General features: G+C 25.9%; 1 protein-coding gene across 1 annotated transcript; it reads right to left on the reverse strand.

The window, feature by feature from the left end:
• Window positions 1-1,662: 1,662 nt before the first annotated feature.
• Window positions 1,663-20,013, reverse strand: LOC135930175 (putative uncharacterized protein DDB_G0282133). The gene is made up of 8 exons (XM_065466956.1): window positions 19,876-20,013; window positions 17,998-18,091; window positions 16,551-16,897; window positions 15,289-16,414; window positions 3,243-3,452; window positions 3,054-3,136; window positions 2,172-2,968; window positions 1,663-2,092 (listed from the first exon to the last, which is right to left on the reverse strand). The coding sequence occupies exons 2-8, from the start codon at window positions 18,008-18,010 to the stop codon at window positions 1,663-1,665; spliced, it is 3,006 nt and encodes a 1,001-aa protein (XP_065323028.1). The 5' UTR covers window positions 18,011-18,091; window positions 19,876-20,013.
• Between the last annotated feature and the right edge of the window lie 327 nt (window positions 20,014-20,340).

A 20,340-nucleotide genomic window follows, 5' to 3' on the forward strand; every position in this document is an offset into this window, starting at 1 on the left:
GGAAGCCCCTTGCAGTGGTTTGCCTACCCCGTTATTGGGGTTTGTTGGACAAAATTTTAACTTTTGCAAAAAATAAAATTTCAAAAATATGATTATATTTTCATAAATATTTATAATGCATTTTTATTGAATATAGTTATAGACGTCGATTTATAAATTGTTCTTTATAATATCTAAAAAATTACAGGAGTTATAGCCGATTATTGGTTCTGCTATCCCCAGTCTACGATATAAATTTCAGACAATAAACGTATATATATATAAGACATTACATGTAGTTACATATATAAAGCTTACATTTTTCTTATTATTTTTTTGAATTTGCTATAAAATAAAGTAAGTTTTAGCGATATTTTTCCTATAAAAAAATAATTAAATGTCTTTTAAAACTCAAGAATTTAAAAATGTAGAAGATTTTATATTTTATAAGCATAATTAATTAAATTTATTCATTATACATATTAAATATTTGAATGTATATTTCCACTTATACACCCATCAAACAAGAGCCGCGCGCATTTCAAGATGATATCGGCAAAATCGTAATTTTCTTTAAGATAAAAGAATTTTGAAATTCTTATAAGTTTTAATTCAGTTTGATATATTATATAATAATATATACTCTTTTTTTATATAAATCTTGCATTTAACCTAAATTATACAATATTTATAATATATTTCCATATTAATATGTGTATATTTAGTTAATAAATTATGATTTTTTTAAATATGATTTTTAAAAAAATCAAAGGCAACAGGTATAAAACAAATTTATTCGACTTCTATAATATTTTAATCTATTTCTTGTACAAATGGTTTTATATGGAATATCACTAAAACCAGGAATGGATAAATGCGTTAAAAAATATTTATTATTCTCCTAGAAAAGATTAGGGTTAGAATAGGTAACGGTTCGTGTTAGGGTTAATGGAATATTAAATATAGGAGTTATTGCATTTTAAATTGATCGTTACCCAGTCAAAAATATTACAAGGTTTAAAATTAGATTTCTTATTATCTCTCGTAATATTATGGTCATTATAGATTAGAGCGGAAAGACCCGAACCGGCCAATATAACTTTTTCGGATTAAATATTTTAGACAATTGTCTGGCCCAGAAATCATTTTGCCCAACCCAAGGGCTGGGCTACCTGCCTCACCGACCTAGAATGGCCATTCCTCTATAAAACTTACCTTATCTATCAAAACAAAAATGAAAAATTGACTTATCCAATAAAAATAGAATATAGAAAAATTATCCCCTCCCATAAAAATAATAATATCATATTTTGGCACACACATCATATAATAATCAAATACGAAGAATTTTATTGCAGCCAATATAAATATAAATATAATTATATATTATTTAAATTTAAAAAAACGATAAGATTATTTAATTTAAAATAATTAGTAATTGTTGATTTTTATGAATATTATTGTGAGGGATTGCAACTTAAGCCCCATTATATAATAAATTATAAATTTTCGAGCTTATTAAAACATATTTATTTTATATATATTATTATATTTAAATAAAAACAGAAAATGTCGGAACTATTATGTGCAGGTTGATGGTGATTAGGAGAAGGGGGAAGGGGAGGGTTAACAAAAATATTTGGGAAGGAAAAATTCACACCACGGATTCAAACTTAAAATTTTTTAGTAAAAGGAAGGTATTTGGTTTTCTCCGAAATTATAGTATTTGGAAGGATCATAAGGCAAAGAAATGGGAGGGTTGTAATATTCTAAACCGTCAGGGTAAAAGAAGTTCTGTAATTGAGAATTGTTAAACGATTGGTTATTAAATGGGTTGACATTGCAAACTGAATAAGGAGTGTTGTCACAAGGAAAATTAAGCATCAAATGTTTGGATTGTTGAGCTATCACATTTTGTTCAGGCAGGTTTTGAAGATCATTTAAATTGCTTAACAATATATCAGATTTTGGTTCTTCGCCAGAACTCTTCTTGTGTATGTTATTATTATTATTATCGTAATTATCTTGAATATCTTTTATAGATTTGGATTCGTAAAAATTACTTTGAGAGAGTAATAATTTTTTGACATTTTTGGAAGACATTTTGATTAATCTAAAACAGAAATAATTAAATTATATGTAGAAAATTTTGACTATATAATAAACAACGTTAAATACATTTGCTTATTTACTTAGACGTATGGACGCGACCATCTTCCATATCGGATTGTTTAGACATAAGAAATGTTTTCATGTTTAGATTATCTAGAGAATCTTTTGAGCTTGATACGCATCTATCTTTAGTAACTGAATTTTCAGGTTTTTTGGATCCCATAGAACCTAATCCATCATTCAAAGAATTGTAATTATATGCCATTAGGGATTTGTTTCCCGTTTCGCCAGTGTTTTCAAGAAAGAAATTTTGATTATCCTTTTGTTTTACATTGTAATAATGATGATGATAATGATAGTGATGGTTATTGAGTGGATTTCGCTCATTGTTTCTAAATGACTCATCATTAAGGTCACGATTATAATCCAAATAATATTCATCAGCGGTAGTACTTAGAGATTTTTTTGTTGATTGGGTTTGAGGTAAGGTCTGAGACTGCAGGTTGTAATTGTATATTAAGGGATTGTGATAAAAGTTTATCTCATAATTTATTGGGGGTTTATCGGTGTTAGCCCAACTTTTTATTTGAGGGTAAGGATGCTGCAACGTTGATTTTATGTTGAGCGCATATGAGGTATTTGTACTATCGCTTTGAGCAATTAACGCCTTGGGTATATTTTTATCTTGTCTAGACAAAGAATTGGGTAGGAATATTGACTCATTAGGGGTACGGTCATCGTATTCCATCGAATGGTAAGGTAAAGATGATCCAAAAATATAATTAGGCTTGCTCTCCTGGATGTTAGGGTAAGTTGTTAATTTATTTTTCAATTTTTCTTCTCTTCTCCATTTAGCCCTTCTATTCGAAAACCAGACCTTCAAAATATATAAAATTTAAAGATAGAAATAAATTAATCCTATATTATGTTTTATAAAGCTATATATAATATATTATGTATACCTGAATCCTGGGCTCTGGTAACTCAATCTTGGATGCCAATTTTTCCCTAGCAAATACATCTGGGTAATGAGTTCTTTCGAATTCTAAAAAAAAACTTTAAAATTTAAAAAACCTACATTGGCTCTATATGAATTTAAAATTATACACTAGTTAAAACTAATTTTTTTCTCTCTAACTCCTTAAATATACCTATTTCGAGTGCTTCGATCTGTTCATTCGTAAAAGATGTTCTGTTCCTTTGCAATTTGCGTTTTAGCCTCAATCTATTTTGCTCTTCGTCGCTTGCGTCATCTCTATTTAGATCGTTGTTATACCCTTCATCATCAATTTTCAAATTATTAGGTCTCTCATTCTTATCATCGTGGCTAATCAAATTTTCTGAATTAGTCTCTGTTTTTTCTTTTGATATTTTGTTGTTTTGAATAGATTTTTTTTATATTTAGATTATTCGACATTCTCATAAAAATTAAGTTTAATATTTTTTGACTTTTTTTAAAAGTATAATCTTTTTACTGAACCAAAAATCAATTTTTTTATATATTATTTTTCAAAATTTTCTAATTTACACAAAATAAAAATCTCCCTTTACAATATTTTGTTTTCAACATTAAAAATTTAATCAGATAAAAAAAATTGCTTTTCAAAAATTTTATTTCATTTTCTAAAAAAAAATATATTTTTAAAATAAAATTTACAAACTATATTTAACATTTTATCTAAAATAAAAATCTGTTAAATGTCGTTTTAAAAAAAAAATTTTTTTTTTGAAGTTTTATATTTAAAAATGTAAAAATTTATCAAGAAGAACACAATTTAAATATAAAAAAAATTTCGAATTATTTAGTCAATGTTAATAACCTGATTTTTAAAATAATTTAGGACAATGTGGGTGGAGGTCACTAGCTCTTATAATTTTTCCAAAAGGTCCTTTTTTCAATATTTAAGTAAGCTAGAAAAATAGCCAAAATTAGTCTGAGGAAAATTGAGCACATTTTTTTTCCAGCTTCTTTAGGTTTTTATTAAAAAAATCTTATCACGTTGGTCTAAGATCTGCCCAGTGCTGAGGGAACGTGAATTAAACAGAGTCCTCTGTATAAATATGCCGTTTTATTCAAGGATGCCAAACAACCTTGTAAATCAGATAAAATAAGTAGGATGCAACTGAAAAGCCAAACATGTTATATATTTTATCATTGTAATAAACGTAAATATAATGAAAGGAAGAGAAGAGGGAAAAGAAAAAGGGGAAGAAGGTTTTTTTTTGAATATTTAAAATTAAGCATTGAAAAAAAAGAATATAATTTTAATTTAAAATTTGATTCAAATTATGTTTTATTAAATTAAAAAAATTGTTTAAATTAAATGTTTTTTAAAAGATAAAGAAAAACATATACCCAAAATAAATATATCGAATAAAAAGACGTATATTAATATATATAATAACGAGTGACTTTGAATCTTAATTTATTCGAAAATGCTATTAATTTATAAAAAAAACTATTTTAAGATTTGATATCAATACCCAAATCCAATAACCGGTCTGATCATCGAATTAAAGATTATTTTAGATTAGTATCTTCATTTAGGCGAGAGCAGTGGAATGTCAAAGGATTTAATCACATTTTAAAATTAAATATATACTAGGACTTATAAATTTTGTCCAAATTGGGGAAAAATATTTTGAATTAATTAATTTTTTTTATATATATTATAAATAAGATTTCGATGTCAAAATTTAAATTACTAGAATGACAATATTTGAATTTATAAATATAAATATTATTCACTTAAAAATTAAATTTTATAGCAGAGTTTACCTTCTTTTATTATTTGAGAAAGTTTAAGAAACATTTATAGTGCCCAGATATTATATTTAATAATGACTAGTTAGGTTAGAGCTGGTAGGGCTGGGACCTGCTAAATAGGGGAATAGTTTAATGTTGGGTTTATACCCAAATATAAATTAAAATTATGTTTTGATATATTTATAAATTGAGCTCAATTTTATTATTTTGTAATATTTTGATTGAATAAATTAAATTTATTCTACAAATATCCTTCATAAGAAATAAAAAAACCTTTGAATTCTTATTACCTAAAGCTCAACCTTTGGAGACTTGTTGGGTTGTATAATTAGCTTTTAGAGAAAAGATAGATTTTATAAGTATATATATGAGGTTATATAAAAATATTTGTAATAAAGTTAAAAGTTATAGCCGATTCTACAAAAATCGATTTTACTAGGTCCAGGCTCCCCTATATAAAACAATTTATCAGACCCGATTCTAAGCCCATTGCGACTCCCATCCCTTCCCCAAAAAATTTTTTTTTTAATTTTTTTGGTTCTTGAATATTTTTTTAATAAATTTTTGATAAATTTTTTAAAAATTTTTTAAAAATAAGAATGTAGAGACTGGGGTAAAGCGATTGAAATGTTAACGCGAATTACTTGTTACCCCTTGAGCACAAAGATTTTAAATTTGGTGTGGAGATGTATTTTTATTTAATTTCTCAACTATGTTCATATTTGAAAAAACTTACCTGGTTTTATATAATTTGTCTAAAAACTGTTTTTTTACCCCAAAATTATAAAATTTATTCTCAAGTATATTTTGCTTTTAGTAAAATATATATAACCTCAGGATTTAAAATTTGGCGCACATTTTCCTTAATGTATTAGCTATAAAATAAAATTTATCTGACCTTTATCTATGCTAAAAGTCACGCAATAACGATATTTATAATATGTGTCACCTTGGGGTAAAGCAGTTATGGGTAAAACGGTTAAAATATATAATTATCTTCATTCATTTATTTATATAATTTATATTATATCAAATAATGAGAAATTATGAGAAAACTCATAATTAGAGATGTAATATAAGTATAAATGATGCAACTATAAAATACAAAATATTCATTGAATTAATTTGCTTAAAAATATAACATACCTTATACAACGTTGAGAAGAAGATATAAAAATGAATATTACTAGTGAAGAAGAATAGATTGTGTGAATACATATTAGGAGCCAGTAGGTCATTTTGGAATTAAATCCTAAACAATTAATTAAATTATATTGTTAGTATTTGATTTGAGTTTAACTATTAAATATATTCAATTTAGCATTACTAATAAAGTTAACAAGTTATATTTGAATTACCATTATTAAAATTATGTAATATATTTATATTTCAAATAATCATAAAACTATGAAATTAATTTTATATTTCCATAATAAAGCCGTTAAATTAATATTAATTATTATATATTTCAATTGAGCATTTTTATTAAAGTTACCAAATTATTTGAATTGAGCATTATTTACAATTATGAATACATTATATATATCAATTGATTGAGCATTTTTATTAAAGTTACCAAATTATTTGAATTAAGCATTATTAAAATTATGAAATAGATTTCAATTGAGCTCTATTAAAATTATAATTTAATTGAATTTATTTTAGTAATTATATGATTATAATAAGTCTATAGAACTGGTATTGGTAATTATTAAAATGAAATTGTTTAATTTTATAAATAAACAAGATATGAGCATTTGCATATCAGTTAGCTATTGAATATCACTTGAATGGGCACATTTTATGTGCTAATTATGATAATTACTTTACATGTCGTTATTGTATGATTAGTCTATAAATAAAAACTTATTTCTTTCCAGCTATAAGTCAACTTATCTTCCGTGTAATTTTATAAATATATTTAATCATTGTATATTTTTGTATGTGTCAAATAAAATCGTATATTTCAATTTTGTGATCAAATGACTTAAATATTGGTTCATGGTAAGAAATTTTTTTAACTGCCCCCTCCCCCATTTTTGTCAGCCTCTCCCCCAATGGGCGAAACTAGAATCGGGTCTGAATTTTATATAGAAAAATATATTAGATTTAGAGGTTATGTTAATTAATAATAGAAATCCAGTATTATTTAATATAATAATGTTTTTTAATCATTTTTATCGAAGGTGAAGAAGATCAATTTAATAATTAATTTTAATTTGCCTCATTTTTATTTAAAAAAATTTATATGTTTGAAAATCTTTTACAATCTTTTTATAAATTTTAATATAACAGTAATAAAAAAATTTAAACTAATAAATTAATCAAGGTTAATATACATTGATAAATTTAAAATAAAATATAAATTACAAAGAGATTATAATGGGGACGTATTGTCGGGTCGCGATATGTTTAAAAAACCAACTTATATAAGAAATCAACAAGTCATTATAAATTTTTATAGGTTATTCTTAAAATTCTTTTTATTATCAAATTCATTATCTTCTAAAATTTATATAATATAAATATTAAAATATTGATCTTCATTATGTCTTATCATGTCATTCTTTATTTTTTTTTAAATAAGATAAAATTTCTTTTGTAATTGTTGGATTTTTATTATTATTAAAACGGAATTTACATGGGAAAAATCCATGCAAGATATGAATAGAGATGAAATAAAATTTAATATATTAAACTTTTAAAATTTGTTTCTATATCTTTTGATAGCCTAGATAATTTACGATTTATATTAACTATTAATTTTATGGTAGTTCTCATCTCCCAATGTGATTTAAATATGATATTAACGAAACGGGAGCACAATTAAAATGTAAATAATTGGGCTTAAAAGTTACTTTTTTTCCTCAAAATGTAATAAGCTATATAGGGTCATTAAAAGGCCCGATTCGTGTCGATTTTTAAAAACCCAATTAAGATTTCCAAAATACTATTATGAAAGCCTCGAGATTTGGAAAATAGAGGTACAAACCTTTTTGCCATCTATGAGCAAAATCTCGATACGTACATAATTATTTTGGCTAAAATCTTAATCAGGTCGTTTTAAAAATCGACCCGAATCGGGCTTTTTAACAACCCTAACTAAGAGGCTAAGGTTCATAAAATTAAAAATTATTCGATTTTACAAAGCAAAAGACATCATTTTATAGGTCTTGTTATCATATAAATATTTATGAATGATACATTTAAATTAAACCTAATGTCTCAAATTAAATCATATGATAAATAATTATATATTTATCGCCAAAAAAATTATTTCCTTCAAGTCAGTTCATTATAAATTAATTCACAATTTATTTTAGAATTTTTTTACGTATATATGTTTATATATCAAATCAAAGCTTAAACCCTACACGCAAGTTTTATATCATAAAATTAGATCTAAATTATGGATAATAAAGATTTGGGGGTCCGATCGAGGCATTTATCGTTTATGTCATTAAAATATAACTTTTTATTATCATATCATAAAATTTTAGATTTTCAATATTTTACTTAAAGTTCTACAAGATCTGCCTGCCACTCAGCCGGGAAAACCCTAGGGTTCGTGAAGATAAAATCATCAATAAAATATAGGCTTGTCTTGTTCGAAAAATATTAATGTTATATTTCCTTCCTACTTCTTCTTTTTTACCTTATTATATTGGGGAGATATGATTATGTAGCATATTCTCTTGATAAAATTTAATTATTTTTTAAGGGATTAAAATAATTTGGGTGATTGGATAGCCTCATACTAAAATATATAATTGAGAAAGGTCCTTCTATCTTTTCTAGTGTGAGCGCTATTTAGGATTAAGTGAAAGTCATTCTATTACTATTTATTAATGCCCCTGGATAAAATGACATATATCAAATCTAAACCATAAAACATAAAATTTTTCATCTTTATTGTTATAATTAATACATGCTTAAATATTTTAGAGAAATCTTTCTTCATAATAAATTATAATTGTGTTAGAATAGGAAGGAGAGATCTGGAGGGGGGGGGGGTGATAGCCGGGTAAGAAAGTTAAATTTCCATATCTTTCTTTTTGTTATAAGAAAATATTTCAAATTTAGTCATTGTTGTTATAATTTATAATTCACATATTTTCTACCAATCAGACTTTAAGTTAGAAATCCGCAACTGGTTTATAATTTTATTTTTTTATAGTTAAAATTGATTTTTTCAAAATAAAATTTGCGACGGGGCACGCTATTACTTTAAAAATAATAGTAAGGGCACACAATAAATAGAGGCGAATTTTTGTCTTTGTAAGTTGAGTTATTTATTTTAAATAGTTTATATTGAAACATTTCATATAAAATGCAATATATCTTCTATATTATATAAAATAGTTATTTTAGAAAGATATATAAAAATTGAAATATATTGATAAAAATAAATATATTACATAAAAAATGACATATATAATTTTTTAGAATTCATTTCATAACGATAAAATTAAAAAAAAAACAATTACTGTGGACAAGATTTCATCCATTTTTTTGTTTTTTATCATGTCATTAAATTTGAATTTAAATATTCTGAAACAATTAAGATCTAAAAACCAGAGACCCAGACCCCTGCCCGGGCTTAGGGCCGGGCCGTATTTTAATTTTTTTAATATACCCAGGCCGACCCTAAAAAATTTTTTAAAAAAATACCCAGGCCGGGCCATATATTTTAAACCCAAATATTTGAAATCGCCATTAATAGCTATAAAATAAAAAATAATATAATATATTTTAAAAAAATCCGGGCCAGGCCTGAAATATTTTTTTTAAAAAAACCGGGCCGGCCGTGCTGTTACCTCTGCAGGATAAAAATACAAGAAAACTCGTCAAGAATGACGGGGAATGATTTTTTATTCTTAAATTAATTTGATGATTGATATTACCTTTTGTTTGATACCCATATCCAATTTTTATTTTTTACACCCCACCCCCCTCTCCTTCAAACCTAAGTCCAACCCATTAAGGCCAAAAGTGAATACTATTATTTGTGTCAAAATATTTTAAAATAATCATTTATTTAATACCAATATTGATATTTGTGTTGATAAAAATATTCCTGAATCCCGAGACCTATAAATATTTTGATTGGCTATCTGTTGATACCTATATTGGATTTATTTACTTACATAAAAACAAAAAAAAGCAACTTAAAAAATATATAACATTAAAATTTGAATCCCATGAAGGCATAACTAAGGTATTGCGGTGAGGGCGAATGCTAAGCTAAGAGCTGTTTCCGTGCTAAATTTTTGAAATGAGCATATAGGGCCTCAGAGTTTTCCAAATTGTTTTAACAGTATGAAAACTCCTAGACACCAATCGTATATCAATTAACTCTTCCAATCTTCGGAAACTGAATTCCAAATTCGGACATTATTTGATCTAACACCTTTTGATTTTTGTTACACTAGCCACCTAAACTAGATATTGTGTCATTAAAGATTTTACAGTGATTAACACCTGTAGTATTATTCTTTGGATCGGATAACCCTAATTCAAAATAATGATTTAAACAATGCCATATGACCGCTGGATATAGTGTTGGATATTCTTTTTTAAGAACCAATTAAAATGGGGAAGGGTTAATTTTGAATTAAAAATGTACAATACAATTACATTAATATGTATACTATCGTTTTGTTCATAAAATATTTTATATTTCATAATAAATATTAATAATATGCAAAAATGCCATTATAAAAAAAACAATTCAAATTTTTTGGAAAGGGCAAGTTATGCTCACAACTTTTAATAAGTATTTATGGCTGGAGAATGTTTAATATTTTTAAAATAAGTGGGAGAACTGCGTGCCCCACGTGCCATTTCTCCGAGAAATAGCCCTAATTAAATGATACTCCTCGAGACATGGTTATCATAAATTCTTACGCACAACTAATGATGAAAATAATACTAAAGTTTAAGCATGTCTCCTAAACAGTAAAACAAAAATTCATCTAATCACATTCGATTTTTTGGGAGCAAATTAGTTCATATTAAGAAATGCATTTCACAAGCAGTTGATGTAAACTTTGTCAATCACATCACCTGTCTTATTAGGTTAACAATAGAAATGACAAGTGATTTTAAAAGTATCAATAATTCAAATTGCAAAAATTCGATCAAAATATTCGAAAAATTTGATTCATGTAAAACGAATTATTGGTATAATTTGTCAAAACGAAATATTTTAATTATTTATTGAAATTGATTGATAGGTTATTATTATTAATAGAAATACAAATGATAAAGGTATTAATAATTCAAAATCCGAATATTCGATCAATATATTCGAAAAATTTGTTCGAATATAGAACAATTTGTTAAATAAACAAAATATTTAAATAATTTGTCGAAAATTTGAATTATTCGAATAATTCGGTTTGTAAGAATCGAAAAAATTATTTATTCGTATTCGAACAAAATGAATTATGTAATATTCATATTCGTTACTATTCTAAGATTGTTATTTTTTCAAAATAATTTTGTGAAAAAAATAAATTTTACGCCATATATTCGACTAATCAAACGATAATCGTTGTTTATATCAAGTTGAATATTTCAACATGGCTATATTGAGACATGTCACTATTTTGCATTAATAATTTAAATATCAGTAAAAAATAAATGTCAATAGAAAATAAAAATTAATTAATCTCTTCTCATTCATCAACTGGTTTACTCTTACTCTTACATATAAACATTACTACAATAACTTTATAATAACTTTAACTATAAAAAAGAAGTATAAAAATATATAAACATTATTTATGTTCTATTCTTCCGTTATAATAAATGAAAATTATCGATTATCTTGATAACAACTTTGTTACATATCAATTTTATTTATTTTAAAAAAACAATATTATAGTAGTGTGACGAAAGTTCAATTCTCGCTTTGTATTAACTTGGATAATAAATCTGCAAATATTATGCAATTGTGTTTATGTCAATCAACTAAAAAAAATCGAAAAAATATGATAAATAAAAAGAGCTATTGGTTATAAAAAAAATATTTTTAGAAAAAAAAGTTTGACTGACAATAAGAAGAATAAATAGTGTATTTTGTAAAAAAAAACTTTATTTACTCTAATGCACCGCTAGGAATAGAATAGTGCTGATACAAAACCCAGGCAAATTTAAATCTGTGCTTAGACTTTTGGCGCGGTAAAAATGATTCGACGGACATGTAAAGAAAGAAAGAAAGTTTTCAACTTACCTAACCTTTAAAATGTCATAAGATAACGAATTAAGATTTTTTAAAAAAAGGAATTATGAAATAATCAGCTTAAATTATTAACTAGGAAATATTTTCGCAATATATTTTAGAAAAATAAAAATAATTTGGGCTAGAAGACAACTTCTACTTTGGGATTATATTTGTATAGATTCGTTCGCTAAAGTAAATCTGCATCAATATATCTTCAATCACGGACGTCAATATCTCGAAAAATCTTAAATAATCTTTCCAATATAAATTTGGTAACTTTGACAACGAAGCATAACTTTTCCTAATATCTTTAGGGAACTACAATCATTGGTGACTCCGAGGAGAACTATTAGCGCAGACAGATAATATCTCTAGAAATATGAAAATCTAATTTCATATTCATTCACGGATCTATTCTTTATAATATTAGTTTATTTTAAATTCGTAAACAAAAAAAAATTTGCAACAAATGTGCTCAAATATAAATAAAATATTAAGAATTTTAAAAAAAAACAAGAAACAAAAATTGGCCACGCTTTAGACAACCTGATCCCTCGTTTGCAAGGGACTAAGCAATTAAATTTGATATACAGGTATCTACTTCATGAAGAGGAAGGACCTTAGCTCGTTTTAATTGACTTATATTATAAAACTTTCTAGCCAACTAGATATGGCACAATTAGCTACATTAAGTTTAAGTTTCGACGTGACGAAAGCTTGGAAATAAATTGGAGTAGATTAATGTTTCTCTGTTCTCAAAGTGTCCTATCTCCCCTATGTATAAGATCTTATCTTAACAAAATCCTTGATGAAAGGTAAAATAGTTATAAAAATGTAGAATAAAATTAAATATTTAGTTTGTTGATTTGATTGAACAATAATCAGATAATTAGAAGCTGGTCTAAAGTTACCAAAACCCAAGTGTAAGTTTAAAATTTATTTAGCCATAAAAATTTTATTTAAGTCTAGTCGATTGAATTTAGTGCGGGGAAAAATGGAGTATATATGGGCATGTCTCTTGAGATAGTTTTTTTTTCGACCAAAAATATAAAATTATATAATTTATGTGCGGTTATATTTTACATCGTTATTGAACAACATATCAAATTCTTGTATTGTATTATCATATACCTGTAAAAGTAATTTTTGAGGACTATCTAATTTCAAAAATAATAAGTAATAAATTATTTACCACCCCAAAACTAAGATATGGGGGGAAAAAATTTTGATAGAATATGAATTTTCCCAAGAAATAGTTCTGTTATAAACCCTTTAAAAAATGATTTTAATGGAATGTGGGATTGGGGTCATTTTTAAGTTAATAGGACAACTCAAGGAATGTTCAACTAAAGGAAATTTTTTAATTTGGATGAAATATATTTAAAAGACAAGTATATGAAATAAAGAGTTGAATTAAAAAATTTTGATATAATAAAAATGGGTTTTGACCAAATTTAATCATTTTTATTAGTAACTTGTCAAGTATGATAAGACATTTTAATTTTTACATGTTAATTTTTAATTAAATATTTTATAAATAGTATTTTATCTTATATGTAAAGATAATTAAATTTTAACTCCCATAATAGTAATAAGTGTCTCTGCTCACCCTTCCCCGGGTGTGGTTCACAAGTTTCTAAAAATATTTTTCGGGAATTAAAATTTTGAAAATTATTAGGTATATATTGAATCTACTATAAAATTATAATTAAAAATGTCAAAGGACCTTTAAGGTTTTAAGGCTCGGCGAGACTTCAGTCTCCCCTAAGCACAAATAAAAGCGGGATATAGATCGCTACATTATTATTTATTACCAATGACGGTGCCGATTAGCACTAGCGGTTTGAAAAGAAGGGCTATCGTTATGGAAGGGACCCATGAGGACAGGCCCCCTGTAAAAAAATTTCGGCTCCCATGGCCCCTCGATAGAATTTTTAGTTCTACAAATGACCATTTTTTATTCCTCTGCAAAACGACACTTGATGAATTCGTCAGTTCTTATGATGATTCTTCTCACCTCTTCTTGAACATGGCAAGTTAATCAATATAAGCGAGATTTAATTTATCAAACAATTACGATAAATTATAGATATTGCTACTCCCTTCTTATCACGCGATGTTATCTAACGTTAATTAGACTAATACAATACATAAAACTATTAATATAATATTAAAAAATTGAATTCTAAAATGAAGGGGTTGAATACTTTTTCAAAATTTCCTAGTAGAGTTTAAGATATTACAGATGGCAAACTATTTCCTGCCACGCGATCATACTTAAAAATTAATTATACTACATATCAAATATTAAAATAATATTATATTAAATATTTAAAGATATCCGAAGATTTTACGAAGAGGACGAATATTATACTATGTAGAGGGCGAATATTATTTTAAAATTTGCTAATGGGGTACAACTGATTTATCCTCAGACAAACTATTTGTTTTATTACAAAAAAATATTGGCCCTCCCAAATAAACAGTCCCCCCCCCCCTCACTAGATATTCGACCACCTGAGAATGGTGAAGCCTCCCAGACCTTTTTGGGCAGGTTCTAAAAGAACTTTCTTTTTTTCTAATTTTTATTTGATGAGGTATGTGGATAAGGAACCTAATGGCTAAATCACTGGTTTAGGAGGATGTTGAAGTTCCTCATCGGGTAATAACAGGTGTCACTTAAAAGTCATATTTTTACAAAATCTTATTGTATAATATTGTAATTGGTGACCTTCGAGAAACGCGTGGATTCTGGTTTTTATCCTAAATACAATTGAATTTTTTGGAAAAAAAAAATTTCCTCCTAAAATTAGGCTATCAACTTTTTAAATAGGTTTCACAAGTCAGTACTAGATAATTTATTAAATATAGAGCAATTTGCAACGAAGACTTGATGGCACGTGTTTATATATAATGAATTTTTTAAATAATTTATTAATATTTTAAACTAAAAAAATCTTATAATTTTTTCAAAGTACCTTGAATTGATTATAAATAATTTTCATAATAAGGATAGAGCTTATATATTTTTTAAATGAGATGATACTGTCTTTTTTCAATACTAATTAGATTGAAAGTAGACATTTAGTTTTTTTAAAAATCCTTTCGTGTCTTTGAAAATTATGTGACTAATAAAATGAGAAGCTACAAAAATACCATTTATATAATATAAAGTTAGAATCAATAGGAAAAAATATATTACCTTTTAGAATGAGCGGAGAAAATTTATTAGATTGCGAAGAATTTCTCAAAAGATTGGGATCTTCCGTCATTTCGGTGAGACTAATCATTGGCGCTTTTTGATTTATTAAATCCGTGTCCATGTAAATAATAGGTTTCCCGGACAGTGTTAAAAGTAGATCTACGCTCTTTCTCTGTTGGATGTAATTTTCATTGTCGCCTTGCTCTATTGTTGTAGCTTCCAGGAAATTTGCGCGATTATTATTATAATAGTTCATATGTTGATTTGTCTTAGGACTCGGGTAGGAATAATGATGGCTGCTTAATGGGTTTAAGTCATGGTCATTAGTACTTAAAATTCTTTTGGCATTGGTTTGACAAGATGTATTTATTGCTTTAGAAATATCATTTTCTTCAGTGCTAGATCTGTAAAAAATATTGTTTGGTGTATAACCAGTATCCGAAGTTATCGTTAAATGAGCATTTGGGCTATTATAAACTAAAGAAGGTGCTTGAGTTAACGAGCTAGGTAATCTTAGAGATGAAAATTCTGAAGAAGATAATTGATTGGATAAAGTGTAGTTCCAGGATGAATTACTAGCAATACCAAATGATCTAGTATCGTAAATTTTATCTGGTGGATTAATTATAGTACTAGACGTTTCTTTTAAAGATTTTTCAGTTTTATATTCATTCAAGTAGTGGTTAGATTTATTTAGATACACTGGCCCCTTTTCGGAATGGAAATAAGCAGAGTTGGTGGTATCATTATGATTTTGATAAGTTGTTGAATATACTTCGTGTACCGTTTTTTGGACGTTTTCATATTTTAATTTTTTATGATTATTTACCTCACTGTCATCAAACGTATCCTTAGATACATTTCTACAAATTGAATAGCCCATATCATTGGTAATGTTATCTGAGCTAAAGTCCGATATAATGGAATTCGGAAACTCTCGATTTATTTTGTCGTAACCATTTGAATCATGTTTCATGCAATTAGTTTTTGGTGGTATTAAATAAGGGTGAAAGGACATGGAGGAGTTTCGGAAATTGTATAAATTATGTTCATAGTTAGACAAATTAGGAATTAGACCACTTTCTTTAGTTGACAAATTCCGTAATACCCTATTTATTGAAGATACCTATGATATAAAATTTAAAACAAAACCATAACAATTATTATATCATTTAAACCATGATCACTTAATAAATTTTTTGTTATATTAAGAAGTTAATTACATAAAAATCCCTTATTTAATTTATTTAATAATATATTACGCTAGGTATGTTTTCTGCGTTACAGATGCGTTCAGATAGCAATCGATCCCTTATTTCCCAAGCAAATATGGAAGGGCATTCCTGCTTGAACCTAGCTATATGATCAACAACAGTGGATGTGGCAACTCGAGGTTTGCTTCCGCCTATTGCCCTAGGCCTTATGGAACCCGTTTCGTAATATCTTCCTAAAATTTTGCTTACGCATCCATTTGATACTTGTAAAATTCTCGAGATATCACAAGGGCGAGCCCCTGAATGCGCTAGTTCTATAATCTTTTGTCTGGTGGCATCTGGTAATGGTCTACCATTCACAAATATACCACCTAGTTGATTGATACCACTATGACCTATCGTATTATTAAATAATTATACTAAGGTTATTTATAAAAAATAGCAGTTATAATTATCGAAACCAGTTAAGTATTCAAATGGCATTTGACTTTAAAATATTTTCATTATATTATTTTATATTTATATTATACAATTACATAAAACTATAAGTCCTACACTAATGATGATTGCGATGTGGAAATATAATAATTAACAATAAAAATAATCCTTTTTCCTCTACCAAATGTTACATTTTTATGTTAAAGACAAAATGATTTTAATGAACATAATTAATCACCAATTTTTTTTAAAAAAAGAAAAATTTAATCCACAAATTTTTAATTATCAAAAAATTTATGATCATTTTATTTATCATATTTAATGTGAATATACTATTTAATCAATTTAATCTTAATCGTTACAATATAGGTCATATGTTTTGATTTTGCAACTAATGAGGTAAAATTAACTTAGTTTTTTTTTCGCATAAAATTAAATCATACATATACATCACCAAACCAAAAGAAATTATATCGCAGCTCCTTTTCAAATTTTTTAATTTCAATTTCTTAAAAAAATATATATGATTATAGTCAAAAAAAATAATTTATTTTGAATAAATTTATTTTGCTTAAATGGAAAAGAGGGGATGCAAGGGAAGATCAAACTTACCAGTTAACCACTTTAAAAAAGGGGTCAGGGGATTTCAATTCGAGTTTAGAAATTAAGTGGGATCTAATGTTGCCAAATTGGTCAGGTAGTACATGTCTTATTTGATCTTCACTGAATTAAATTTAATTAAACTGAGCAAGATTCTGCCCTGAGACCATTGCCTAAGAATAATTAATTTAACAATCTTTTAGACTTTATGACTATAAAAAAAATTATTCGAAAAATTCATTAAAAAATATTAGATATAATTATATTATTATTATATATACCATAATATTATATCGCAATTATTTTATCATTTTTACAAAATATTATAATTGTGGTAATTTAGATAATTTATATTATACTATTTATAAAAAAAATTCATATTATTAAAAATAACTCATTATCAAATTTTGAAAGAAAATTGAATATAAAAAACAATTATATAATGATATTATTATACCTTTGTGTGGCATTGATCTAAAATGATAAAGTTTGAGAAACTTCCTTTGATGGGTCCTATAATAACATTTTCTAGCAAAATTTTTGATACCAATCTATTTTTATATAAAAGTATTCAGTTAATATGTCAATTTTAATTTTGAAAAAATAAAATATTATATCTTAACAGGGGCTTCTACACCAGTGGGGGGGGGGTATGGCTCTATCATCACTGAAATTAGAGTGGGGTAAGTATATTTATGGCGACATTATGGTCATTGAATAAAATTAAAGAAGAGTAGGGGGTGGTTTTGTTCTGACCAGACTTTGAAATGGGTTAAAGTGGGTATGGGGTGATCTTGGGCAATTCTGGCCACATCCTACTTTGTGCTAAAAATTCATATTAAATTTATTTAATTAAAACAGTCTTTAAATCTAATATATGCCACGCAGTAAACTAAAGTCGTTAGGAGAGTGCGCATAAAGGTTCAATCCCCTTAAAACTTTGAAGTGCCCCGAAATATATTATTTATATGTTTTTTTATGCAAATCTTAGGTAAAATTTTTTGTACCAATTGTAGATAGATATTTCTTTTTTTTGACAATTTTATACCTATTTTTTTTTACGAATATTGGAAATTTAAAGCCACCTCAAGTTTAAAAAAAGCTAGAAACGCCACTCATGCCATAGGCAAAACTATGGCTACTTATCTCTCTACCACTTATATATGCTTTTAAAATATATAATTATATTATAACAACCAAAAAAGGAAATAATGTCGAATGTATTATATCCAGGGAGTATAGGCCCTGCCAAAACTAGCTCGGAAGCCAAATTATAGTACCATTTTGAAAATCCAGGTCGGGCTTAAATTTTTTAAAGAAAATTATAAATCTGAGCCAGCTCGATCAAATTTTTTATTAATAAATTAAACTAAGATACCAATTCAGCTAAAAAATCATATAATGGAGCAAATATTCATATCCTGCTCATATTTTTAATTCCCCTTCAAAACAACTTGCAAAATAGAGCTAAATTTATTTTTAAAAAAATCCGGACCGAACCAAAATATTATCCAAAAAATTTCGTCCGAGCTTGAAAATTTTTTATTTTTTAAATCATTTTAACCTCTGCAGGTCTCCGATATTATCTGTATTATATTTAATAATAAATAATTTAGAATAATAACTTTTTAATAAAAAGAAACATTAGAACAAGAGGGCTGCAGAAGTATAATTTTTAAATTTGGTCAGATCTGAGATGTTTTTTTAAAAAAATTTCTAATAAAGAGCAGAATTTTAAAAAAAAATAATTTTTTTTCGGATCTAACAGATTTATCATTTTAAGGCCGGACTGGATTTTTAAATTATACCTTATGATTAGCATAATATTGTGCACCTATAATCCTAGATGTTTAGTCTTTCATAACTTTTTAAGAAGTGGGGAAAAGTTTATAGAATAATTTTTTTCAATAAAAGTAGATGTTTGTAGCTCAAAAAACCACTTTGATAATAGTATATAAATATTTATATATTAAAGGTTTTGATTTATGAATTTTATTTCCCTAAGATACAGTTACGTCATTTATTCAATTCAATTCAAATAAAATAATATTTAAATTGGAAAAAAATCAATGTATTTAAAAAATTATATAACTATATTTTGGTATCTAATATATTTGGAAAGGACTTTTTAAATTTTTACTTATATATAAATTTTTTTACAAATAATCTAGAAAAATTCTCTTAACGATTGATTTATTTCGTAATCGAAAACTTTCCTTATTCATTTATATACTTTTCCTAATGGGATTAGGAACCCGTGTAATACCCTATTTAAAAAAAATTCACCTGTCTTATGATAAGAAAGCAACCTGTTATTTATTAATAATTAATTTACTGGAATGTGCCCGGGCTTTAATTATTTTTGAATTGTCAATGATTTTTATTATATAATTATTATTATCATATCATCATGGTTGGTTGGAATATATCCACGTTTCTTGATCATGCAGAAAAAAATTTTTTTTTTTGTTTAAATAAGGAATGTAGTCAAGTAAGTCGCAAACAACTGTAGGAGAATATAATCTTCTTTCCTTTTCGAACGAATTTTTTTTCATTTCATTTCATGTTTGAATGAATCCCTAATCCATTGGAAAGATGAAAAAAAAAGTTTTTTTTAATATTATGAATTAAATACACTATATTTTTCAAATTTTTCTTATATCATATAAAATAAATAAATTTTTTGTATTATATTATTAATATATAAGTTATAAGTATTAAGAAAGAAAAAAAAATGATAAATTAAAATTATGATTATATATATATTTTTTTTAATTTTTTCGTTTTTTGGTCCACTGAA

Source organism: Gordionus sp. m RMFG-2023, chromosome 5, assembly GCF_954871325.1.
Source record: "Gordionus sp. m RMFG-2023 chromosome 5, tfGorSpeb1-WG-v2, whole genome shotgun sequence".
In the NCBI taxonomy this organism is placed as follows: domain Eukaryota; kingdom Metazoa; phylum Nematomorpha; class Gordioida; order Chordodea; family Parachordodidae; genus Gordionus; species Gordionus sp. m RMFG-2023.